Source organism: Haliaeetus leucocephalus, unplaced genomic scaffold (assembly GCF_000737465.1).
Source record: "Haliaeetus leucocephalus isolate CR32 unplaced genomic scaffold, Haliaeetus_leucocephalus-4.0 Scaffold173, whole genome shotgun sequence".
In the NCBI taxonomy this organism is placed as follows: Eukaryota; Metazoa; Chordata; class Aves; order Accipitriformes; family Accipitridae; genus Haliaeetus; species Haliaeetus leucocephalus.
Window position 1 is genome coordinate 15382220 of NW_010972609.1, and position 27702 is coordinate 15409921.

The window sequence follows — 27702 nt, forward strand, 5'->3', positions numbered from 1 at the left end:
ATAAGAATAAGTGAGGTCCCTTTCTCCTATACACTGAAGCAGTTCTTAACAACCTTAGGTCAATCATTTCATCTATATGCCACGTTCAGACACTTTCTTCTGTGCCTTGCAGTTTTATAGTCTCCTCATTCATTTGGATCTGATCCGAACCTGTCTTATAAGTAACCTGAGGAAGACCGCCAAAGAGCAAATTGACTATGATTTGCTGCAACTGTGAGTTAAAAATCAATACTATCCAGAGGAAAAAAGAAAGGGCAGGCTTCCCTGTAGTGGGCAATAGGCATATATTTAAAATCTAGGGTTGTGTCGTGGTTTAACCCCAGCCAGCAACTAAGCACCACGCAGCCGCTCACTCACTCCCCCCCATCCAGTGGGAGGGGGGAGAAAATCAGGAAAAGAAGTAAAACTCCTGGGTTGAGATAAGAACGATTTAATAGAACAGAAAAGAAGAAACTAATAATGATAATGATAACACTAATAAAATGACAACAGTAGTAATAAAGGATTGGAATGTACAAATGATGCGCAGGGCAATTGCTCACCACCCGCCGACCGACACCCAGCCAGTCCCCGAGCGGTGATTCCCTGCCCCCCCCCTTCCCAGTTCCTAAACGAGACGGGACGTCACATGGTATGGAATACACTGTTGGCCAGTTTGGGTCAGGTGCCCTGGCTGGGCATGAGAAGCTGAAAAATCCTTGACTCTAGTCTAAACACTACTGAGCAACAACTGAAAACATCAGTGTTATCAACATTCTTCACATACCGAACTCAAAACATAGCACTGTACCAGCTACTAGGAAGACAGTTAACTACATCCCAGCTGAAACCAGGACAGGTTGTCAGGGCTTGCAATATGCAAGAGATACAAATTTCTGAAAAAAAAGATTTAAAAAATACATCATAGTGCATTTAGTGGGTCTGATTTCTAAGTGTGCAACACGGCCCAGTGAACTCGGGTGCTTAAGCCCAAGACTTGCTGAAATTCACAATCACATCCAAATGCAACTTCAGTTCTGTAGTTAATGGAAAAGACAGAGAAAAGATTCATGTCTTATCAAGGGAAAAAAACTTAGAACAGTTGATGAACAATTTTGCCGTTACCATTTCTGCACAATGCACTAAGTGCAAAATTGTGTCTGCAGTTTTGTTGTACTTAAGAAACAAAACAGACTAAATTATTGTTCTAAGGTTTGGAATTCTCAAAGTACACCTTGTATATGGTTTATGCAAAAGAGATTCTTGGTTTTGAATATACTTCCCCTTCGAGCTCACAAAATTTGCCTAAAGCACGGAACAAGCTCTTATAAATAGGAGGTGATGAAAGCAGTCCCACAACGAAACACAGTGAAGGGGTTTTTTCCCTGTAAAAATTGCTCTTGTCTATAAAAGAATGCATGGCTACAGGCATGAAATTGAACAAAAAAACCCCAAAACCAAAAAAAAACTGTACACATGACAAACTTGAAAAGAGGTAAAGATTATTTTAGCATAGCTTGTAAAGTGGAGTTTGTAAATATTTGTACTTAGCTTAATGCTAAGGGCTAACTTTGTGAAGTCAGCTGTTGGCATCAAGAAAAACATTTGTGAATTTTTGCAGATTCTACAAGTATGATATATTAAGATCTTAACAAATGAAAAATACTAGTTGACCTGGGCAAAGCCACACTAGATTATTTCAAGCCTTTCCAGTTCCCACATGGTGGTCCTTTTTATTTTCTAATACTTCTGCTTTCAGTAGTATTCATCATGCCCTTTGCTTTCAATAGTACTCATTTGCCAGCGTCCATGTACAATCCAGCTTCAACTAAAATTTTCAGGTAAGGTTTTGTCTGCCTTATCTGAACATTGCCCTTCCTGAAGCACTTGTTCTGCATTGGAACTATTCCCACATTCTTGTATTTTCTTTCAGCATGAACTATAGCTGTGGTTTTGCAATACATTATTTTCAGGAGTTTGCGTGTCATGCTGTATACCACATCAGTGAACTGATTTTGCTGAAAAATGACCTGGCAAAAATGAGTTCTTTTTAAGTGCACTCAATCTGATTCACTGTGAGGCCACACAAAGAGTTGTGTTGGCACAGCTTCAAAGTGGCATGCCATGCTGTGAGAACAGAGCAGTGAAGGTCCAGGAGTATTTGAAGCTAGTGTCAGCCTCCCCCCACACACCATGTACAATATGCTATGTAAGCACAGCCAATTTCTTTATTTTAATCGAGCAGTGTTGCTGTGTGTTTTCTCTCATCTGTTCCACCTGCTCCTTCCATTGTTTACTTCCCTGGTGTCTACATTTCCCTTTTATCACCTCTCCACCCCCTGCAGTTTTCTCCCCAGAATAAATTCACTTCTATGAAATTCACTGGCTGACATCCGTATGCAAATTTCTGCAAACTCAGTAGAAGTACATTATTCAAATAGCCTCTGCTGCTCTTTACTGTGTTAAGCAGATGAAGACAGAAACAAAAAAGACAAAGTACCTATATTTGCATTAGCATTTTGCACATTCATTTGTTAAAGGCTTGGTGCTAACCCTATCCAAACCAAAGTGTAATCCACTGTCCTAGAAACTAGTGGGAAGACTCCTGTGAATACCTGATTTGCTCTGCATCCTTGTGTCCTGGCTCCAGAGGCATACCCTGGAAACGTTAAAACAAAGCCTACAGTGGTTCAGTAACAAGGCTGTCTTCCCACGCATCTTTTTATAGCTTGCTGTTGTTGATGGGGTTTTTAAAACAATTTTTTCCTCCTCTGACATTTTTTTCTGATTATTGACTATGCACAGATACAGTAAGGAAGAATTACTTGAAAAAAACATTCTATAACATCTGCTGTTCTAGAAAGGAAACTGACAACACTGATATTTTTGAAAGCTTTGAGTGGGGCCAATTCACATACCTGGAAAAGTAACCCAAACTTCTATTTTACTAGGCCACTCCTATGCTTCACTTCTTCGCGTGATTTTGCTTCAAGTTCCTTGTTTCTATTAATGTTTGCCCCTATCTGGGTCTGTGTCTGCAAACTCATAAAATCTCTGGTTAGCAAATGCATTCCCAAGGTTGCTGTCAACCTCAACTAGCCTCTCTCTCTCTGTCCTAGTCAAAGTACGGAGAAACCTTCCCATTGGTTATTTGCTGTGTACTTGTTGCATCCCTCCAGCTCTTATCTCTGGCAGTTAATAACTTTTCTTAGCCCTCCTGTCCGAACACGAGAGAAGTGTAGTGTACTACAGTTCAAGCTGCACTTGTCGTGATGGTCAAATTTCTTTTGTCCCCTTTTTCTATTTGTGCAATTCTCAAAGATTTATTTGCTACAGCATGACAAAGCCCTATGCAGGACAGCTGGTCATAATTTCTCCTGGTGTATTTCACCACCCCTAGGTCTTTATGCTTTATTTAGCAATTCCTTGGCAATCATGGCAGATGATTCTGCTTTGTCATTAGGCTGTGATGCAGAAACATTTCATGCATCATTACCAGAATTTGAATGTGCTAATTCCTGACAAACATTTTCCAAAGCTGCAACATAAATATAAGCAAGATAACATGTATAATTGCACATAGATGTATATACATGAGTCTCTCACACAGATACATATGCATTTCTTTTCCCTAACAAATACTTGTTTTTTTCTCACATCATATATTTATATTCCCATAGCAGGTTTAGATATTTTTCCCTTCCTAGATTCTAGTTAATGCCTTTTCAGACCTCCCCTTCTCTGTTGCATTTACCCTTGATTAAAATACTGGGTTTGTTTCTTCACACTTAAACATACACACCAGTTAGAGTCCATCCAATTAATCTTTGGAACACATGCTGAAACTGAATATGAATTTTACAGTCTTTACTCTGCCCTTCACTTCTCTGGTTTTCTTTATTCTGATCCCCTGCATCTGCTTTGTTCTTCATATTTATTATGTTTTAATTCAAAATAGGAATGAAAATGTGGCTACTACTGAAAGCAAGTAATTCCATTACATTATTGCTGGCACTGGCCCAGTAAACTCACTGATGCAATTTTCCTTGAGTGAGTACTTGCACTAAAGTCAGTAGGAACATTTCCATTAGTAAAGTTACATAAGCATATGTGTATCTTGAGGATCTGAGCTGCAGATGCATCTCCAGTTCTTAGGGTTGCAATAACATGCAGGTTAAGGTCAAGTTCTTTGGGTCACGATATACAGACTCCATCACAATTAAGGACTGTAGCCTGGCTGCTTTACTTGCTCCTTAACCAGTGGCAGAAGGGTTTCATTCTTTCCAAGAAAGTATTCCTCCAAGTGTGGTTACTATTGTATCCCCAGGCAGCCTTGTTACCATTCTTTCTTTGAGCCTGTTGCTGTTCTAGCCACAAATATAAAGAACACATCTTTCCTATACTCCTTTTGCACTGGTAGGCTATTACATTCTTCCTTTTCCCTTCCTGCAGTCTTATCTGCTTTTGCTTACACAATTCTAATTTGCTCAAGCTTTCCTTCTCTTTTAGTGCAAGATCTCTGTCCTTCTTGTTTCTCCTGCTCAAACCTTCTCCAGCTGGTCTGTAATTCCCTTGAAACCTGGCACCCAAACCCAAACAGAATATTGCAGCTAAAGCTCTTCTGATGAACAGCTGAGTGACTTCACACAGGCTATCCGGTTTATACTGTCCTATATGGCATTTCTCTCTTGCAAGAACAGCATAGCATTGCTCACTTACGTTTGCCCTGTTTGTAACCCTTAGATCCTTTCCAACAGAACTGCAATTCAGCCAGTGGTATCCCATTATGTGTGTTGGAAGCCAATTGTTCCTGCTCAAGCGAAGTTCATTGTCTCCACTACAGTTTCCCCCTTACTATTCACTTCACCATTACTGTGAGCCTTCTCTTTTTCTGACCAATAGTTAAGGCTCACTTTTCGTTAGGATTGCTAGCTCACCCTGCACTAGTAAGGGCATAGTAATTGCTGTAGTTTTCTTTTGCTCCACATGAAAGCTTCCTTTGAAGTTTATAAACCAATGGATTTGCTCCATCTGCCGCTGAAGCTAAGGGGGAGCTTTGTGACCGATTTAACATCAACAATACTGGGCCTACTGTATTACTATATTTAATCATTTCACCCACATATTCAAATGTACTCCTTCAGTGGGTGGAAGAATTTGATAGTGATTAAAAGCCAGGGTGTGTCCCAGCCTGCTGATCAGCGTGCTAGTATGAAGGAGAATTCTTACTGCTGCTAAGTCCTGAGAGGTAATGACTACCATACGCCTACTCTCTTAGTCAAACCATTACCCCTGAAGACAACAATTGAGGTCAAGCCATCCCTTGACTGGGCCCATTTTCACAAGATATGTTTGAAAGGCTCAAATTTGACCTCTCTTCCTTCCATGCATACAGCCTAACCCTGGTTAAAGTGTAAAGGAAGGATGAAACAGACCCATATTCTTGTCACCCATCTGGAGGTGAACCATCTGTCATTTGTTACCACACAAGGAAGAAGAGCTGCACATCCACAGCGGGCTAAGCAGCAGTGACAATAGCTAGAAAGAACCTATGGAAAGCTGGGGGAAACAGCAAGAGAAGTTGTAAGGGAAAAGGAGGCTGAGGAGAGAAGGCATGGCAGAGGAGGGGTGAAGAAGCAGAGACAGGAGGGAGAACAGTACAGAAAGGGATGTACGTAGGTGTCAAAATGTTTCTCTGTGGCTCTGATCTCATCACTTTTTCTGGATAAATCCTTCAGGAAAGAATCTCTGCAGGCATCCCCCTTGTAGAGCTTCCCTACAGCCATCACAACTGTCCCCCTGAAATTACACCTCCCTGCCAATTTGCTACATCCTAGCAATCTAGAATGCCCAAATGAGAAGTTAGGACCACCCAAAATGAAGGACTAAACAGCATTAGGACCTGAAAACTCCAGCAGCACAAGCACTGGCTGTACAATGGTAAAATTCTAACAGCTTCCATTTATGAGGTTAAAGAAATAATGATTCATTAGACTGGCTGACACCTGGAATGATTTAATCAGGCCATCCCTAATGTAAATGACATTGACTCACATTTCCAGATGTAGGTGGAACTGGCAATTTTCTTTTCCTCATAATTGTCTTAACTTGCTTTGCTAGTTAGAAATAGTTTTCTAGGTTATATTTCAAATCTGGTAATCATTAAAGGTACATTCTTTCCATAGATGTTTGTATTTATAGTCAATGGGAACATCTAGGACAGAATTTGGCCTACAAACTCAAACATGTAGCAGCAGCCTAGATAGAAAAATCTGTACTGAAGTCTGAACCAGAACTAAGATTGCTTGATATATACATATGTACACAAAATATAAAATATGAACGCACACATTGGGGCAGGCAAGATTTCTGTGGCTTGCCCCCCCACCCCTTAAGTATTTCTGATTGCTTGCCTTTAAGCAATCTTTTCATCAAATTTAATACAATGGCATTCTCAGAGATAATGGAGGGGGAAAAACTTTAAGTATTAGGATAAAAGTGGGAATTTTCTAAAAAGTTTAACAGAAAATAGTATATGGAAAGGGAGAAAATTAAGAAGTACTGGTCATCCGCCACCAGTTTTTTATCCAGCTGTGTTTATAGCCTTTATGTCTTCTTTGCTTTCCTCCCTACCTTTCCTCTCATCCAAAAAGTGCTTAGACCATACTCCTCTTTCTGCCTATCAGCCTATTCTTTTGCAAGGCATGGACCTATTCCAGACCCTTGCAATTAAACAATACTCTGTGATGTTATAGTGATGCAAGCTGACCATAGTTAAGCTGACGGCAGTGGAATGTCATGACTTCGACCACAAAGATTTGACCCAATTACTGTGACCTGACACACTTGCAATCTAGTACAGCCTGAAGTCTCAAAGCAATAGCCCCTGAAACCACTAGAGACTTACATGAAAGCTGGAACCAAGCAGAACAAGGCTGAATTAAACCCAGGAGAAAGGCACTCCAAAAAACTGTAATTATATTACATAGTGTGTTAATACATGCTTACTTTGCCTGTTAGAGGACACTGGGTGAAATGTCCACATGCTTTTTAAGAACAGAAGCCTTAACAATCCAGGAGGAAATGACAGAGCTGACTATATCCTCTTTTGAATATATATTCAAATATTAGAGACATAATGCAGTCTGTATGCTGACTGATCAGTATGTAGTGAAGCTCCACTGCAGTGCAAAGCAGTGGTAAGGCAACGTGCAGTACTTGAAGAGATCCATTCAGTGTTCTGTGCTTCTGCCCATAACAGCAAGGGGTTACACTGCAGTAGCTGAGACAGCTATAGAGGAAGGTAAGGAAATATTTAATGTGGTCAGCCTTTCTGCTTAAGAACCACATCTGCAAATCTTATGCAGCAGGGTTTTTTCTGGTGATTTTGCAACATTCATAATATAAAGGAACTCCTGGTTTTATTTTTTCCCTCTTGTACAGTATCTATAGGGCAGCCTTTAAAATCTTCTTCCCCACACCTTTAAATATCAAAGCAACATTTCCTTGCTCCATTAGCACCATTGGGTGGAACATTGCACTGACATGGAACATTTGCACCTGTACATTACTGCAATCATACTGAAAGTCACAGTATTTATTCCTTGGAAGTCAAACAACAGGTAGAAGATAAATCAAGAAAAACTGTCAAAGTGTCAAATCTCACTAAACCCAAAACCAAACCAAACCACACAAAACAAAAAACCCAGCAAACAAAACCAAAAAGCAGCAATCTACTTGGCACTGCTCATTGGCTTTGCCTGTAAAAGCTCCTGAAAGCTGCATGCAGAAACTTAGGAAATACCACTCCATAACAGTCCAGGATCTCATCTAGTGTAGATTCTCAGCTCCATATAGGGCTACATTATATTCTTGCATTGATACTATTCAGAATCCTGCATAATTTTTGGACTTGTTTTGCCATTCTGTCACTACCACTTTTCTGCTCTTGACACTGGAAGTCTTCCTGGCTTGGAATATTGAACACAAGAACAGCTGTAGAAGATCATAACAAATTCCATTTAGCTCTGTATCCCATTACAGACAGCAGCCTGCAGGAATGCTGAAGAAGTGGTGTAAGAACAGGATGGAAAGATGGAGTAATACTTCCCCAAAACAAGCTCTGGTATCTAATGTCATGGTTCAGAGACTGATTTAAAAAAAAAAAAAAAAGGAAAAAAGTTGTGCCCTGTGCAGTGCCAGTTACCAGCTGCCTTCCTCACTTTCCAGTCTTATAAAAGCTTGTGAACAAACCTTCTGTTTCTGCATCTTATCTATTTTTGTCTCCTTCACTATTGTTCACTACCATTGAAAACCAGAATTCCTAAACTGAAAATCAAGTAACGTGCTATTTCTGGAAAAAAATAATTATCCAAATGCAAGAATATTCCTTATAAATCTCAGCAGCTCAATGTCTTTATTCCAAAAGAGAAGTCACGGATAACCACATGATCAAATTTTGCAAGCTAGGATCTAGAAATAGACAAAATTAACCACTTGGGGCCTATCTATGGAGGCCAAATTAACCATTAGATTACTCTCTAAATTGCTATCTATTCCAAGTTCATTGCTTGTGTGTAGATATAAATAAATGCGTACTATCTAGGACAGTGATGAATGGTGACTAAATGTACCCTGGAAATTCAGTCCTGAATACCTTTTTTTAATCAAATCCTTTGTTCTGTCAGCAAGTTCCAGGAAGGCATTTCTGTGCTTTAGAATAGTCAAAATGTGTTGTTATGACTCTGTATTAACTATTTTTTCCCAGAATACTGTCTTCTATGCTCTTAGGAGATAAAGCTACATCTTCAGTGGAAAAGTGGACTCAAACAAAAAGGTGGGCTTTGCTGTGACTACCATTATTGATAATCCAAAAGAAGTTCTTTTATGTAAGACTTTTAACGAAACTGGTCTGATATCCTAGTGTTCAGAATAAACAATTCTCTCCAGAAGTGACTAGCATGCAGGCAGGGAGAAGAATGAGAACTGCATCTTTAAAGCAGTGATCTCTGATAGAAGTTTAGGGGGTAGATACAGAGGTGTAGAATAGCTGTAGGGGAAACAAATCATGAGAGAGTCCATAACCACTTTTCAGACGCAGATGAGAGAAAAGGCAACTCCAAACAACGTTTCCACAGAAAACAGAAGAAAATACAGAGGCAGTAGTGGTGAAGCAGCCATGATACAGGCTCCCAAGAAACGTCCCAGCCCAAGGGAACAGCTGGAGGGCTTGCTCCCTCTACTGGAGCATCCTAATAGACACACAAGAGTCTTGCTACTTTGACCCACTTTTAAGTCCGCAGCAAATCTCTTGGACTAGGAAATAAAGGTTAATGCAGGGTTAATTACCATTGCTGGCTTACTATCACAAGGATTTTTTAAAGGACTGACTGTGTACTTGAATATGCAGATGAAGGCAGAGGGGAGAGAGTGATTTCATTGCTTTTGTTCTGAAAAGAAACAAAATAAAGCATACAAGTTGAAATCTGTATTTTTCAAATCATAGTTATATCGGTTCAGTCAAACTGGAATGTAGGAAAAGCAAGTAGACCTTGTAGTGCAGAAGAACAACTCTTGTTGTATGACCTTTACTCCAGGACAGATTACTCACCATCATTCCTGTAGCCACGTGTAGAGAAAACCACCTGCCTTTTTGAACTGTATGTTCTTGTTGAGTACAGCCTGGCCTTAAATACTTTGGCTTATGAATAAATAACCTATTCCTACAGCAAACAGAGAATAAACCTCTCCCAAAGTATCTTCAGACGAACACAATGTCATCACTTATTTAGTGTTCATGTTGGATAAGTCACAGTAGCATGATGCACAACGACATCAAGAAACCATGACTCAGACACTCACTGACACAGCTCTATTCTTGCTTGCAATAGTTTGTGGCTGAGGCTCCTCCTTCTCTCTTGCAGAATTAGGGTCACCTTTGGGCTCTGAGACACCCCACGTGACTTTGGCCAGATGGCAGGATCTTGCACCTTGCAACTCAGCTTTCTGTCTGCTAAATGAGAGTTGAGAGAACCTTACTCCTTCCTGCCTTTTTATAACTTAAGTTACATAGTTTTGGTGTGGAATCTGCCTCCTCCTGTATATAACATCTAACATTTGGTACAAACACCTGCAATTTTAGCTGAACCTTATAAGCATATAGTAAAAGGGTTAAATATTTGACTAAAAACTCAGCTAGATGTAAACTAATGGATTTTTTGCAGCCTCTCCAGTTTAAACAGCTTCTCATTTTCCAGTTTTCTGTCATCTCAGTGAACACTTTGGTCTACTGGTGATCACCTTACAAATTCAATGGAGGAAATGGAAATCAAGCTCTGCAGCACTAACAAAGAGGAAGCTTTCAAAAGAGAACTACCATACTGCATAGGAGAAATAGATTTCACAGCTTCTGGGAAGAAACGTGGAAAGGTACAGCACTGAGTTCAGCTGTTACTTCTTAGCTTTAAACGTAGAGACTGTAATAGTGAGGGTCAATGTGGCACAGTGTGAAGCACCACGTTGTACTCAAAGTAGGGACCATACCTTCCTGAACATAAATGTGATTTAAAATAAGGCCTACTAATATATAGAAATCAATTACTTGACTTGCACTGACACACTACAAGTACAGTTAATCACTTTTTCCTTTAAAAAAAAAATTTAAAAAATCATGTGCCCAGCTTCATTCAGTTTGCATCATTTCCATGTTTTAACATCTTTTTGCCAAATTAATCACGATGGATTTCAACATTTTAAACATACTTTTGAGCCATTTCAAGACTCTCCTTAAAGTTCTCTCTCTCTGTTCTGCTACTATGCAGAGTAGGATGTACGTGGACAGACCCACCTCCTCACTAGTCCCTTGCATACATTAGTGCTAGAGCAGAAGGAATTCCTAGGACCAGAAATCTGCCTTAAGATTTTGTTTCATCATAAAGTCTTAAGCACAAAGCCAAAATTTATACAGCACAGGAAGAAGCAATGGATTCATGTAACATGTCCTTAAAAAACAGACATGAAATCAGGCAAATATTTCAGCTAGTGCAGAAACAAGAAACGCCTAAGAAATTTTTTTGGCTTTGCTAGACTGTCATGAAACTGAAGGCAGTTCAAGAAGAATAGCAGCATTAAAGGAGAGAGCAATATGTCAGTCTGCAACACAGAATTAACCCATGGAACTGACACAACTAGTGAGATGACAATTATACAGAAGCCTGCTAAATTCATCCTAGTATTTAGTTCTGTCAGGTCTTGCTCAAATAAGTTTTTCATAAATAACCAAGTTGATGATAAATTTCCCTCTGCATTCACCATGAACAATTTCTCTACTGTATCCTACTGTCCCATTGTCATTCAGCGTTTTTGTTTTATTTGTTGAAGTTTATTAAGGTCCCAAGTACCACTCATCCTGGAATTATATTTGAAGTTATGCTCAACAAATGGAAGCTACCGGCTCCCAATTTGGTTGTCTCTTTAGTGGGGGAAGAAGAAAATTTCCAGATGAAGCCTTGGCTACGGGACACCTTAAAAAAAGGACTTATAAAGGCAGCTCAAAGCACAGGTTAGTGCTTTAGGCTTTAAAGAAGGAATTTATATTCCTACTGGATTCTCACACCTAGTATCCAGTGATCTTTTAATGTCAATGGGCCTGCGCACGTGATTATTTTTGGAAGTTCAAGGCTTTGCTGAATGCAACCTGTATTTAAATGGCTTTGAAAATGGAAGTTCGTGTATTTGAAATAGCAAAAATAAGTTATTTCAAACCAAATTACTCTAGGCAACCATTCCTGAAGTGTAAAATCACCTGACATTGTTCCATCAGAGATGACACTAGAAAGATAGCACAGGATAGGACCAAATACATTTCCTTCTTTGGTGCCGTAGCAAAATAATTCTTAAGAGAGCATAGCAATTTGACTTCAACAAGAGTGAATTTAGGTCAAGAATAAGAATTCTTGGTTTCTCCATTCTCACTTTTTAGCTACCAGTCAAAATCATGTTACAATAGTTTTTATGTTTTTAATATTGTTTTCTTCTAATCTAAGAGCTGAACAGACTTTGTTAGTAAAACAGCCTATGATTAGACTCAAGTTTAAACAAAAAGACTGATAACATATAACACAAAATAAGTCAGCCCACTTTCTCCCTGGCTGTTCACACAAATGACAAGAGTAGTGAAAAGCATTTAAAAACAAAACCAAATCAATCAATGTCTGGGAATATGCATGGAAGCGGCTTTCATTTAAGATGACTTTTTTTCCCTGTAACTTTATGAAAATACCTGCAAAATGAAGTGAAAATATCTGTAAGCATTTCACAGCAAGCTCTTCGTTTAGCTTCACTGGTCTAGACAAGATTGCAACAGTTTTGCTTTTTTAATGAAGCAGCCCAGTACCCAAGATCTTTTTGGTACTTCTGTACCACACAGACATTCTCTTGTCTCCAGCTGCCTTCTATACTTAAGACTGGATAGCATCATGATCTCCAGTTCCTTTATGTTACATATTTGAAAAAGGTTGATTAGCTGTTTACCTAGGGTTCTCCAAATTCTTTGTTACCAAATTCTTTGTTAGTAAATCTTACTTTCCTGAAGAATTCACTCTCCAACACACACAAGAACAAGAGAAAGAGAACACCAGATTAGGCAGGTCATGCCCAAGCTCTTCTGCTACCAGGTGATTGCATGGGACTGTTTAGTCCTCGGTTCAAGCCAACAACTTCCTCCACACCATCCCTTTGCTCTTCCTCATGCAACAATCAGACCTGCTTGGTATAGTGATGTTTCTGCTCATATTTAGACAGTGACTCTAGACTGGACACAGCATTCTTGATGAGCGTATGACATCAGAGTAAATATAGCAACATTGCATCACATGATATGTGAAGCACATTTGCTTGGGCATATAATTTCTTCTTGTTTTCCTTATTAGAGTCTTACGTACTTTGTATGTATTTTAATTCTAAAAGTTACAGTCCATCAAGACCTGTCTACAGTTTATCTATCTAAAAAACCCCTTAAATCCAGTACTGTAAGTAATGTTACTTGACACACAAACATGTTCAATTATAAAGAAATTATCTAACTATTTTTAAAAAATAATTTCAGGTGCCTGGATTTTTACCAGTGCTTTACGTGTAGGAATAACAAGACACTTAGTGCAAGCAGTCCGAGATCATGCACTGGCTAGTACTTCATCCAAAGTAAGAGTGATTGCCATAGGAATAACTTCACTCAGAAAAATCCAGCACAGAGAAATTCTGGACAACACAAAGGTATTTTTCACTTATTCTATTTGTGAGACAAGATTGTTCAGAAGCTGCACCTTTACAAAATTTGGAAGTAGTAGGCAGAACAACGTTGATCTAAGTTAAAAACAAAAGCGGAGTTTAAAGTGTGCTTTGAGGGAAAACAGAAATAAAGAGCAGGAAGAAGTATTAGACCCTAATGATTCTGTGCCCTGTGCACTCAGTATACTTGGCAGCAATTCTGCAAATATCCAGCAGGTGACAGTATTAGACATTAGCTCAGCGACCAGAGTTAGGACGAATGTCAGGGAAAAAAACCCATACATTATAAGGTCCCTTTAATATTTTTTTCCCTTGTCCACTTACTGCAGAAGCACTTACTCCAAGCTATTTCATAAATACTGTAAAAAGTATATTTTCTAGTCTGGAACACAAGCTAAAAATATTCAAGACCAAGTTTTCTTAAATAGTCATTGAATTGGTGTCTAATATACAAAAACTTGCTCAACACACCAGGCCAAAAATGCTAGCCATGTAGGATTTCGTCTAGTTATTGGGAGCTCTAGGGACTTCACAATTCAGGTCAAAGCAATCAAAGTTCTTTCGGGGGGTGGGGGGGTGGTCAGGTAAAAAAACCTCACCCAACAAAACAGTTGCTGAAAATGTCAAGACAAGTTGATGCTGAATTGACCTGGAGGTAGAGAAAAAAAAATAATGGCATGACTTTCTTGTCACTGGATATACAGTCTGTACTAAGCAGAATATTATAACAATAAGTAGGTGTGTAATGACAATGAATGACAGTTCCTCTGTGCTATCTCTATAGAAGCTAAGAAACAAATGACAAACACAGCCGTTTGAAGTCGCACCTAGTTCTTCTCTCAGACAAACTGCCAAGTACCAGCTAGTAGCTGGAAGACTGCCAGACCATATCAACAATTTATTGTCATGGGGCTTCCCTTTTTCCACCCTTTTTGCCAAGGACAGCTACCTGTGTGCTCTACCAGGTGGGACTCTTCATCTGGAAGACTTTAACCTATTTGTGTGGCTGAACTGGTCCAAAAGGACCTCAGAGGTTCATCACATTTGTGAATTTTGTTCAGGAAAGTTGCTTTGGCAAACGCAAACTATTCCACTTCCCTCCCAGGCTAAGTGATCAATATACATCTGGATCTTTCCCAACCAGCAGCTACAAAACAAGTGCGCTGGTCTTTTTGTTGCCTTACATTTTCTCCCCCTTAACTAAAGCCCAAATTCTTTGTCAAGGAATATTTTGTGTAGAGCATTCCTGACCCTATGACTTCTGGCACTGCTTCCACCCAAAGACATTCTGGATTTTAGTCAGTAACTTTAAGACAAAGGAACTATAGACAGGGATGTTGATCTAAACCCAGTTCTCTTTATACTTGGCACTAATACAAGCAGATTGTTGTATAAAAAAGAGCTAACAGTCCACACTAGCAAGGAGATAAACAAGCCCTGAAATCAGTGGATCCCTCCCACCTCTTCTGTGCTAATGGTATGCTTTAAACATCATTGAAAGATCACTTCCACATTTTCAGAGAATAAATAGGAAAATCCCCAAGGGCCTTTTTCAGTTGGTTGTTGTGCCCCTGGCTCCTAATCAAAGCTCACATCTTTGGTGAGTAGGCTTCACATTACATGGCAGCAGAATATAGGCCCACCCTCAAAACAAAATTTGAAGGCAAATTAGTTGTGTCAAGAAGCTTTCCCCAAAAAATGAGAGGCAGAGAGAAGGAGGTAGAAGAAATTTGTGGCACTTGCTCTCTGTAAAGGACATGCAAATTTACTGGTTTTCCTGGAACAGCCTCTGATGTTCCTACTCTTCCCAGAGCTGCTGACAGAGAAAGAAGCCATAGGAACATGCCTGATTATAGCCTTTTTCACCTTGCTTTGAAGGAGATTTCTCTTCTTCAGTTTGACTGTATGCAGCTTCATTTCAGAAAGCCACTTATAGGCATGCTATGCAGCATGCTCGACTCTTCTACCTGCAGCATGAAGGAGCTTGTCCTCTGGGTGACTTAATGTTTTTATGCATTAGTAGTGCTGCTATGAGCTCCAGGTGATATGTTTGCTGCCTCTCCAACATCAGCCTTAGCCTTGGCTGTGGAGAAGAACCTGGACAGCCCCAGGATTGGGCTTCCCCCAGGATTCAACTGGGCACCTGCACTTCCTAGCAGATGCTGCCAAAAGCTGAGATTAAGAAAGGCTCTACATAAGATCTGGCTCTTAAAAAACAGAACATAAATCTCTCTGGCATACCTTAATGACAACTAGGCTACTTGCATAGTTACACTGCTATGTCTAGAAAGGCTTTAACACCTGTCTGTCCACAAAATTAGTGGGAGGGAAATGCAACACACAGGCAGAATAGCCAAGCTGACAGTCTGAGTTTTGTTCATCAACTCAAAGGCTGCAGGAGTTGGAAAAGATGCACAATAGAAATAAATGCAGATTTTAAACAATTGCTTTAATCTGGTTTACTTGCAATAGGACAGCAATTATGAAGATGAAAAAGAAGAATAACCAGGCATTTATAGCCTGGCTTGCAGCTAGGAATGATATATCAAAGTGGATGTGCAACAGTGGGAAAGAAAGATTTATTAAGGAAGTAAGGGGGGCTTGAAAAAGCGTGTGTATGGAAGACCACACGTAGCACGATCCTTAGAACAAAAGTCTGTAACAGGGGTTCTGATTTACCCAGTGATTTTATGCAAAAATTAATTAATAAATAATTTCAAGATATAACACCCCTCATGCAAAATAAAAGTTAGTAAGATGGCACTTTCTAAAGTCTGCCTGTCACTTTTTTAGAATGCAGTTTCCAAACTGAGAATAACCATTAGACCTCATATAACCCTGTCAAATAAAGCTGCATTTAAATTGATATGGACATATAGCAGGCTAACTTACCTATGAGGCTAACCATGGACAAAATGCTACTGAAGTGAATAGGTTTGCCCCTGTTTACACCAGCTGAGACTTTAGCCCTCTGAGACATTACAGCTCCAACCACAATTATTGGGTCTCATGGCCCCTTTCTATTTGTCCAACAAACATTTCCAAAACCTCTGAATGAATGCCTACATTCCAGAGATGATGACTGATGTCACTGTATTTTGCAGACCCCAAGAGGGAAACCTCAGAGCCTTCAGATTTCAGTACTGTCAAATCTGGCACCTTTCAAAAGGAACACATTCTCCTTTTCTACTCTTTTCAAAGAGTCTATTCAAGTGTCTGAAAGGTGGTGTGCTGTGTCATGGTGCAGACACCACAAAAATGGAGATGAAGCACATAAAAACCATGGACTGTGTTTTGCAGAGAACACTAACATCTCTCCTTCTCTCTCTAGAATGAAAGTCTTGTACATTACCAATCAGATGATAACATCCAAGGCCCGCTGTATTCCCTGGACCACAACCATTCCCATTTTATTTTGGTGGATCACATAATGCCAGATGAGCCAGATGGAACCACTAAGCTACGTCTCACCTTGGAAAAGCATATTTCAGAACAGCGTACTGGATATGGTGGTAAGTTGACTCTATATAGGCATGCTAACTTGAATAATACTGATATTACAGTGATACTTGTGGGCCCCTGGCCTTATCAAAGGCAAGTCCAATTCTCAAATTGGACAGCCATCTACATAGGCAAGATCAAGTAAGCACATTTGTCATTATGCAAGAGCCAGAACTAAGGTGACTCCTGAAGTTGAGAAAGCTGCTCTTTGAACCAAAAATCCCGACTTTTATCATATCTCCTTAAACATAGCTCAAAGCTGATCTTCAAAGCATTGTTCAAATTGCCTTAAAATGCAATAAATGGAAAATAAATCCAGCTTTATGTGCCTTAACCAGTGGTTCTAAGAGATGGATGTTCATTGTTGTATACTTTTATCCCCTCTTGCACACAGGGTCTTGAATTGCTCCCACACTGGAAGAAAAGACTTGTTCCAAAGCCCTCTGAAATATTTTGAGCCATATTTATTTCAGGATAAAATCTTATCCTGGGTAAACAATGTAGCATCTAATGGCCATCTAAATCTATGTGACCCTTGTTTATAATGAGAACTGAGTATTGGGCAGGTCTGCTACTGCTATTTGTGGAAAGAATTCAGTTGTAGTGCTAGTACAATTACTTTTACCTTTCCTTTGTTTCTGCAATACCTGTAGTGCTAGCACAGCTGAAACAGAAGGGACAGCTCACTTATTTGCACTGGTATGCATCAATGGAATATTTTATTACGTAGCCCATAGTATTGTTGCATAGATGTACCTGAGAGCATGAAGGCACCTGAAGAATGCTTATCTGGTGACTCAAATAGGAAAGACCACAGGTGGACTGTAATGGTAGGCTGAGATTACAGTGCTGAGAATTAGAAAGTAGCCTCTTTCTGCTTGCAAACGAAATCTGATTGAACAAATCTCAGTGGAACAATTTTCTGTCAAAAAATGCTGATTCATTTGACAAATATTTCACTGGAACATACTGAATTCAGTACTATCTTCTATAAACAAAACCAATGTTCATTTAAGCTCATTTATATCCAAGCTGAGCAAAGCTATGTGACTTTACTGAAGTAAAACACTTTAATAAGGTCATGCAGAATTTCCCTGTTTTAAAAAGTACCTAGAAGTCATTCTGAGGAAATTTTTGATATGCTGAATATTCTTTGCAGTTAAGGACTTCCCACCTTCCAAGCATAAAATCAGAATCCTCCCCCCCTGCCCCTCACCCAACTAAATTTTATCTAAATCTATGGTAAATTAAGAACTTTTGAAGCCATAAACATATCTGAGGAACCTGTAGTCACAGAGGTTACTCTTCAAACTAGAGCATCACCTTATAGATGTATGGCAATGCTATGCCATCCACTAAAACAAATGAAGCTACTTGCCAATCATGTGCTCGCTACAGTTTAGTTCTACCTTATCTCTGTAGTCATCCCACAACAGATCCAACAAGTAGTAAGTGGTGATCTGTACACTGCTGTGGGAGACCTAGAAAGGGAAACAGCAAAAAATTGTTTGAACCAAATGCCTTTTATTTTCCAACTGAAAGGCATTCATCTCATGGTGCTACTGTTCTGATTGAATTGAGCTCTTACAGTATAAAAAGTGGGCCCCTGTGGGGGGATGGCTAAGGACAGGGACGCCTACATTGTTTCTTCCCCTGCTGCCATGACATGTTAAATATTTCATTAGCATTTCTTTTAAATGTATAAGATTATGTTATTAATCACCACATCAGATTGTGCTGAATGAAATTTTAAGCTGTTGAAGCACAGTAATAAAGAGTATATGGTTCCTATCAACTCATATCTGACCCCTCTCACCCTAGCTGGTCTACATAGTTGGCCTCTTCATATACTATAATCCTCCTTTTATCAAGCTTTTCTCCTGGATTCCACAACACCTTCCTGCACATGCTTAGGCATGTGCGTAACACCTGGTACAAACTGTCAGCTTTTCACTTCTAACTGTATCTTAATATAAATAATGGTAGCTGCCTCTCTGAAAACCTAACAGTCTTGTCGTGCACCCTAACGCAGCTCCATTACTCCACTATCTGATCACCTTGCAGTAAATAAATAAGTTAAAAAGTCAACAGTGCTATGACATACAAAAGTGCCAACATCCATATTTTTCAGCTGAGGTGTACTGAGGTGAGAACAGATTGGACTGCTTACCAGGATCATGCAAGATGTCTGAGGCAAAAGTGTCTTTGTCCTGAATCTTAGACTAGGACCCTTTCTCCTAGGTCACAGCGTTATTCTCTTCCTTTACCACTTGCTTCCGCAGTTGCCTGCCTTCAGCAGGCTCACATTCTGGTAGGTACCAAAACAGCACATAGCAAGAGAAGTATTTTCAAGGAGTTGGCAAAAACACAACAGTTTTGTGAAAGCTGTTAACTTCTAAAAATTAAACCATCTATTTCACAGGAACAGGTAGCATTGAGATCCCTGTGCTGTGCTTACTGGTAAATGGAGGACCAGGCACACTTGAGGTAAGAAGCTGTTTGCAACTTTACAAAAACGAATTTTAACTGGTGCCAAGTAATTAACAGAAAATTTGGCTGGATGGCAAATACATGTATTGGCACCTTACATAAAGTCAAAATTCATTTCTATACATCATTAAGAACTGAATTCTGTTAATATTAAGTTTGCCAGTATTTGTTTGGGAGAAATATTTCCTTTTGAATAGGCACCAGCTGATCATTAAAGCTTCCATTGCCAGCTTGTACAGTGAGAAGAAGAAATCCAAAACCAAAACAAACCCACAGAAGCCAGCTCCAGATCTAGCAAAATAGAAATACTGTGCTTTTACTCAAGATCACATACAAAAAAAGATTAATCCTTCAGTGCTGTCCAGCAACAGCGAGACAACTGTCTCTGTCACAGAGCTCAGAGGAAGTACAAGACCAGGTTTGCTAGATACATCATTTAAAAATATGGTGTCCTAGTTCCGCTGAGCAAAAATACATTGTAGGATATAAGACTGGAGATTTGTCTGCTAACAATGCCATATCTCTTTCAGCAAAGGATCAGTTTTGATTTTTTTCTTGAGTAGTTCTACAACTTAACCTGTTAACTAGGAGATACTCTTTGATTTCCATTTTACTTTTACTGGTATTTCATTTTGCTACTTTGTAGCAGCCTGTATGTCCACATGGCATTTTTTTTTAATAATACTCTCAGATGAAAAGGAATACTCTACAGTACCTTTAGAGACACATTTAACCATAATTTAAAGTTTCCAAGTGATGAGACTCTGCCACGCAAACTGGTAAACTCTTTCAGAATAATGACTCATTTATGGTGACATTTTCTAATTTCAGTTTCCAGTTCCTGTATCTTGTCATATCTTTGTCAACTGGACTAAAACACACACTGGTATTGGAAATCTCACTGTTTAAACTAGGATTATGTCACCTCTTGAGCTTTCCTTCTAGAAGCTAAATATGGCAGTGTTTTCTATATCTTGGGTGTTGAAAAATCACATATCACAGCCTGTAAATCCCCTTTTCAAAGTTTTAGAGAACAAAGTGACTTGGAGACCAAAGGTGACTGGCTGGAGCCTGATTATGCTTTTTTAGAATATCAATTTCTTAAATACAAATTGGATAATACACACCAAGGACTACAACAGTTGTTAAAACAAAACAAAACAAAACCATCACTAAACTAAAAACAAAACAAAAAACCAAACCCCTACACAACAAGTGAATCAATAGTTAGATTCTTAGAGTTTCATTAGCTTCTTGCGTAACTCCAGAGCAAGAAATAGATTGGCAGCAAATAGTCATTGGTGCAATTATGATGCCATGGCCTCCGCTTTCCTCTCTCAACAACCTGCCTGACTCATTCTAATTGCACAAGTAATAGAATTATTAGCCTTTAACCCTTGTAGTTGCTATGTTTCAGCAGTTTTTTTTCTGTAGCCCAATGCTGTATTCCCACAGGCAAATTCCTGATTTTCAGAACTTATCACCAGGTTTAGCAGCCAGAAGAGCCTGATAAGAATTTCTGTATAGTGCTCCTCTTGCACTTGACCATGCTAAAACACAAACTGCAGGGGAAAAAATAAAAGTCAGGGACAAAGAAGTTTTACACATTGTTTGTCCAAATCAGTTAGCTTAGCTACTCAGCAGACATGTCATGAAAAGAAGTATAGTCAGGGGTCTATACATGGAAGACCTGCTACCAAATCAGGAAAATCCTAATAGTTTAGAGGAGTCTGGACTGACTCCATAGTGAATCTGGTTTAGGTACACATTTATTCCTATAGTCTGCAAGAAATACTTCTTCTGAATAACATTTTATTTCCGTATATGAATTCTAAAATGTACTTTTTAAACTACAGAGAATTTGCAGCGGTTTGGAAAATTCTGCTCCCTGGCTTATCTTAGCAGGGTCTGGAGGTACAGCTGACATCTTAGCTGCATTCATGAATGACCCACAGCTTGTCATGCCAGAAGCTGTTGAAAAGCAATTTAAGGAGAAATTCCCTGCAGAAAGCTTCTTGTGGAAGGACATTCTCCAATGGACAGCAACAGTGAGCTCATACGTTTGATAGTTACATGTAACATGTTCACAATCTCTCTCCCACCATTTCTAGCTTCGGTAGTCCATTCAGTACAGGTTTGACAAGAAGCTGCCCAGAAGTTTGGGGTACTTCAGTGCTCCTAGTATCATAGAATACCTCTCTAACATTAAAATCAAGTGCTCAGTTGATCATACAAACTACTTTGTCCTAGTGATTCAGCTGAACACTTAGGGCTCTGTCCTTCCTGAATTACTTCCTCAAGTAACAGCCAGCACCCAGGAACCCCACCATCCTTCTGGAGTACATGAAGCATTATTTATACTCCACAGCTGTGGAGCCTGTGCAGCTGTGACAGAAGAGACCTAATTCATGATCTACAGCTGTTAAATGGAAACCTAATTGTGGGCAAGCACAAATAAATTAAAAAGAATGAAGGGTGTTTAGAAATTATCCTATCTATTGTCAGTTATGTGTGGTCTTAAAAAAGAAAGACAAAACAGATTCACAGATTTTCCTTACTCTTTGTCTTGATGCACAATTGCTGGACTTAAACCATTATGCATAAGTGTCTAAGAAACAAAAAAAACACTTTGAGATTGTCTTTATGTGAAGATTGAAGAGCACTGTGTGCCTCCGAGATAATCCAAGTCCACTCAACCTGACTCACTACTTACTCTTTGCAGCCCCTGCCGTAATCCTTAGCTTTAAAAGTTCTACATATTAATTCCATTAGGGAGAACTTTGCCAGATCACTAACACAAGGGGATGGAAGGGCATCTAGAAGCAATATTGCCAGATGGTCACAAAGTCTCGGTGCAGCTGCACTGCGAGAAAGAAAACTCAATAAATAGAGAAGCAGAAGGAAAGAGTACTGTATGTATCAATATTTGATGACTTTTACTCAAAGGAGACTTAGAGACTATGCTTTTAAGTAAACAACTGTGAGAGCAAAACTTAAATGTCAGAGCAGGAAAAGGTAAAACAAAACTAGTGGTATGCTGGCCACAGCATGACTATGAGTCAAGTAAGAACGTGAGTTAAGGAAGAATCTTTTAATTAAAGCACTGCTCTCATTCTCAGGATATCCAAGTTCTGTTCCTCCTATCCTGATGGGTTATTTTGGAAAAGGCAGTAACTCCCTCCTTGCCTTAGGACTTATTTACATATGGGAAACTAATAATGTTTGTGTTCTTGACAAACCTCAGCTTTACAATTAGAACACAAGTCTTTGGGAAATACTGTATGGGTGATCTCCACTGGGCTCTTAAGCATTAATATATAGCAGTAGGACAAGTCATAAAATTATTTTTATTTCAACTCCCAATAGATTCAGAACATTATTTCACACCAACATCTTCTAACTCTGCACAACTTTGAGCAAGATGGTTCAGAAGAACTAGACACAGTCATTTTAAAAGCTTTAGTAAAAGGTAAGAACAACAAACACAGCACAGTGTAGTATTTACCTTATTTGACGACTTCTATGCTATACATGTATTTCATTCTTATCCAGAGCAAGTTCAGTTGGCTGTTGGATCAGATTGCATTTCTGATGCAGAGTTCTCCTGTTTACTTATTGACAAATTAACTGTGGCAGTTACCATAGCTCTTGTAACCTTGCTTTAAAATAGTGTTTGCTTTTTTATCTCATGCTATCTTATAGTACTATTTTAATCGCTCCTTTATTTCAGTATTTGCTTCTCTTAGTAGTAGAGATTATAGAAGAACTGAAATATATTGAGGCAGTTATTCCGATTACAAGTCATTAAAAAAACCAAAAAAACAACAAAACCCCCACACACAAGACAACCAAAACCCACAAGTAGACCTGAACTGCCTTAGTTCCAGACACAATCCATTTCTCTTACAAGAAATCTTCGCTGTATCTTCTGAAAGAAGACATTACTTGCTCTGCCAGTTTGTGTTAACTTAATTGTTTGTGTTAGCCTAAATTTAGCATGGGGATAAAAAGGGCATTCTATTCTTAATGTGCTAATTGAAACAAGACAAAAACAATAGCCAGTCCTATCCCCCCCTTTCTGGAGGCCAGGGTCTTACAGACATTTAAACGTAATATTTTAATAGAGAATTCAACTAGCAAAAATTATTATTAATATTTCTTACGTTAGGGGAAAAAAAACGCTGTGAAGGGTTCCTGGTTAAGCAACCCATGGGTCTGTGATAGCTGAAGGAGAGCTTGAATCACTAATCAAATTACCAATACTATATTAAATTAAACATAACAAGTGTAAAGTACTGAGTTTATTTGCATTTCCTATTTTTGCCAGCCTGTAAAAGTCACAGTCAGGAGGCTCAGGAATATCTGGATGAACTGAAGCTGGCAGTGGCCTGGAATAGAGTGGACATAGCTAAAAGTGAAATATTCAATGGTGACGTGGAGTGGAAGGTACCAGGTTTTATTGCCTTAGAGGACAATCAGTGTATAATTCAATGTGTACAGGACACTGAAACATCCTGATAGAAGGCTCCAGTTTTTAACACTCCCTACATTCTCCACTAAGAGATTGGGCAGTGGTAGTATGCTTCCTTAGGCTATTTGTCTTTCTGGTCCCCTATATCATAATGGCTAAAGACAGAGGAATAATTCAGTGGTCATGGTCTCTTTCTTGAGCCCTTTGGGGGCAACAATCTCCCCCTCCCTTCTGTACAGACTTTAAAGCAAGCAAACCTGAGCTTACAAAGTGAAAGAAGCATGCAGATATTCCTGTTAGAAGATGGTAGGAAGAATGTCACTGTTTCCAACTAAATACCCAGTACGGTGGGTACCTACCCACATCACCACAACTCCTACAGCATGCTATTTGTGTTGATGTTTTAATATTAATGCTTACACAGACATTTTGTCACAGAGAAATGAAGAGTTCTACCTCTCTTTCTCATTGCGCCCACTGTTGACCTGGTGGAAGAGAAAATGTGCATGTTCTCATGTTAAATCTTACCTCCCTCCTCATCCATCCATGATTACCCCTAAAAACTTCCTTTTTTTTTTTTTTTCCCCCCCTTCCTCAATCTAGTCCTGTGACCTGGAGGAAGTGATGATGGATGCTCTGATCAATGACAAACCAGAATTTGTAAAATTATTTATTGACAATGGGGCTAACATATCCGAATTCCTGACATATAGTCGTCTGCAGAGACTCTACTGTTCCATTTCTCAGAAATGTCTCCTCTATGAACTTCTACTGAAGAAACATGAAGAAAGCAAGCTGACCTTGGCAGGGCTCACTGGTCAACAGCATAAGGAACAGAAGGAGATCTGCCCACTCTTCACTCTCAGTGAGGTCTCCAGAGTTCTCAAGGATTTTCTCCATGATGCATGTAAAGGTTTCTATCAAGACCTCAGATATGGAGGCAAGAAGAAATCTGTGAGTTACAGCTTTCCATCATAGTCCTGCTCCTCTCCAATTTAGAATTTGAAAAATTTTAACTACATCTGGCCTTTGGGGTTGGGGCAAGGAAGGAAAGGGAATATGAGAGAAACGGTTGCTTCAGCTTCTCATTCTTTTTTTCAGCTCATTATTATTACAGCTAAAATGGTTTGGTCTTTTTAATTTCAAAATTAAAAAGGAAAAGAAAGGAGTTTCTAGGGTAGGTTGTGATTCTTCTTTCTCCCCTTCTGCATGTGGGATTTTATGCAAGGTTTTACTGTACCTTGAACTAGTGCCAAGATATGGCCTCTGTTTCATGATCTGCAGAGGCCCCTGTATCTCACGCTTGTCTAGCGCAACTCCCACAGACCATTCCTCATTCTAGCACCTTGCACGTGGAGAACACTCTGTTGATCTTACTAGTCTCACATGTATAAGAACAGATTCAATGAAAGATATATGGGGAATATGAAGAGATGGTTTTACATTTACTAAGCAGTAACTAGACATAAAAATAGCAGTCTGCATTTCTCATACAGAACTTCAAGCAGAAGTACTTGAAAGACAGAATTTTCTAGGAGAAAGACAAGCAGGCAATGACCATTTTCAATCCCAGGTCTGAAAATGGTAATCTTTGTACATAAAACTATTCCCAGATTTATACTGTGTAGGAGTAGATTGTATATTCAATAATGTGCTGTACACGATATTTGCCTTTAGATCATTATAGTCTTGTTACTGAGTGTCATAACACACAGCAAGAAATAAGAACGATTGTGTGAAGTGGCCCTGGCAAGCACCTTGGCCCACACATGACAAGGATAACATGTGATGGGTACCACTGTGGAATATCTATAGTGCACTGCCCACAGTTGTGCAATAGATACATCATCATTTTTGCATTTTGACAGTGTGTTTAACATTGAAACTCAAAAGTACTAAAGTTCTTGCAAGAGCATTGGAGACAAGTTTGGACATATAATTTCAAGTCAGAGAGGTATAGAGAAATTTCATTAAGATCAGAGTTTTAGACAAACTAAACAGTTAAACCTTTTGATATTTGCAAAGTTCTAGTTTCATTTTAAAACTGTTTAAACTAAAAAATAACAACAAAAAATTCTCCCTCAAGAGCTTCAATCACTTTTGCTTTGATAAAGCCTAGCTAAAGTAATTAGTAGTATGAAAAGGTAAGTTTTAATCTAGTCAGAATTTCTTTGTTTAAAAGGACAGACATTTTGGGGCAATACCTTTAAAGTCATTAAGCAGACTCCTTTGTGGGATTTGGCACTAAGTGAGCTAAAGCCAAGTGCTGTAAATAAGGCCCGATTCAGATACCACATCACACTGCCTACTAGCTTTTTTCCTTTAAAAGCTTTTTCCCATGGCTGCCGCCAGTGGCTTGATCCCATTATCACTGGCAACAGAAAGAGCATCACTATACTGGGATACCAGTGTCACTGTTGCTAAATCGTGTGTCTTATTTCAAGCTAGGAACTGGTGGTTACAAAGACTGATGAGACTTTTGGGATATCTTTGTTTCCTGCAAGGTTTTCAGTGCAATTCAGTTGATTAAATAGCTCACTACAAACTGAAGGAAAAAAAAAAAACAAAAAAACCCAAACAACACCAACACCCCCCAAAAATGCCATGAAAATAAATTTTAACAGAATCCCATAGTTTAAAGTGCTGAAAAAATAGATCCTCACAAAAACTTCTTTTATTAAAAAAAAAATAAATCCACTCTGGCTGCTTCTAATTAACACAATAGATATAAAGGCAGTTTTTAAATATACTTACAACTCAGGACTTGACCTAAGTTGCCACACTTCCTCTGGAGAGTTTTTTATCAAATGCTAAAGGAATAAGCACTGTTCTACTTAAAATACTCCCTGCATGAGGGAGAGGTTTCTCAAAGGAAAGACTAAAAAGAGGGTATTGACGTACTCTATTCTTGTCCTGTACTGGGTGTTGGTGAGATTTATTTCTGTTGAAATAAAATGCCTTTTGTTCCTTTTTCTCTGAAACCATGTCCTCTGTGGCAGTTGAGCAGAATCCAATATAAGTGAAGGCAAGCTCAGATTAGTTAATCACAGGTTTGTCTTGTATGATATTACATACCAGCAGTGAAACCCTGGCCTTAATAAAGTCAATGAAAGCTTTACCATTGACTTCAATGGAGTCACGGTTTCATCCAGAATGTTCTCACACATATTGAGTTATACTGGGGACACAAGGGTCCTTTGATTCAGTACAGAATGAACTAATTACCTCTCAGTCCTACAGAAAAGAAAAAGAAAAATCAAAAGAATATGAAATAGCTGGCAAGGCCAAGAGCAGCTTAGATCATGTCATTTGCATGGTATGAGAATGTAAAGCAGGTTTTAATTTCTACAAACCATATTTCAGGATAAAATGAATACAAAGCGATTACCTGGGCCTTTGGATATGAACCAGAAAAGTGAAAATCCTTGGAGGGATTTGTTTGTATGGGCAGTACTTCAAAATCGGCACAAGATGGCAAACTATTTCTGGGCTATGGTAAGCTTTGTGCTGTAGCAGCTTCAGGTGAAATATTGGCATATTTCAAGTATATGAGATGCTTTTTGCTCAGCCTTGCAGCGCAGATGACAGATAGGTTTGTTTCTAAAAAACGAGATGCGGCATTTATAAGGCTTTTCATCTCCATGTGGCTCGTGCCAGCAGGGGCCAGAGGGCCTGACAGAGAGGGAGGGTAGAGCAGCAGCAGATGTAAATCAGCACAGCCTGAAACACTGCTGATGAACTTCAGCTGCAGAGTTGGCCCTCCTCTTCCTTGCTGCTGATGACTCACCACTCTCAGTCTCAGGTTTTGTTCCTTCTACAATAGGTCAGTTGTTTGGGTTTTAGCAGGACCGAGAGGGAAGACTGTGCAATCGAGCATCTTTAGCTTACGTGCTGTATGCATAGGGAACAACAGCACCACGCTCTCAAAGGGTGAGCTTCAAGCTGGCATAATTGGCTCCTGTTTTACAACCCTC

At 39.2% G+C, this 27702-nt stretch overlaps 1 protein-coding gene across 1 annotated transcript in view; it reads left to right on the forward strand.

Annotated features, from left to right (window-relative positions):
* The first annotated feature begins 10290 nt into the window (after nt 1-10290).
* TRPM5 (transient receptor potential cation channel, subfamily M, member 5) overlaps nt 10291-27702 on the forward strand; it is a 38649-nt gene continuing 21237 nt past the window's right edge. The window contains exons 1-10 of the mRNA XM_010563881.1: nt 10291-10407; nt 11359-11539; nt 13085-13251; nt 16598-16778; nt 19190-19254; nt 21114-21305; nt 22624-22726; nt 23585-23703; nt 24332-24682; nt 27092-27223. Coding sequence (XP_010562183.1) covers nt 10291-10407; nt 11359-11539; nt 13085-13251; nt 16598-16778; nt 19190-19254; nt 21114-21305; nt 22624-22726; nt 23585-23703; nt 24332-24682; nt 27092-27223 — 1608 coding nt within the window. The remainder of the gene's footprint in view (nt 10408-11358; nt 11540-13084; nt 13252-16597; nt 16779-19189; nt 19255-21113; nt 21306-22623; nt 22727-23584; nt 23704-24331; nt 24683-27091; nt 27224-27702) is intronic.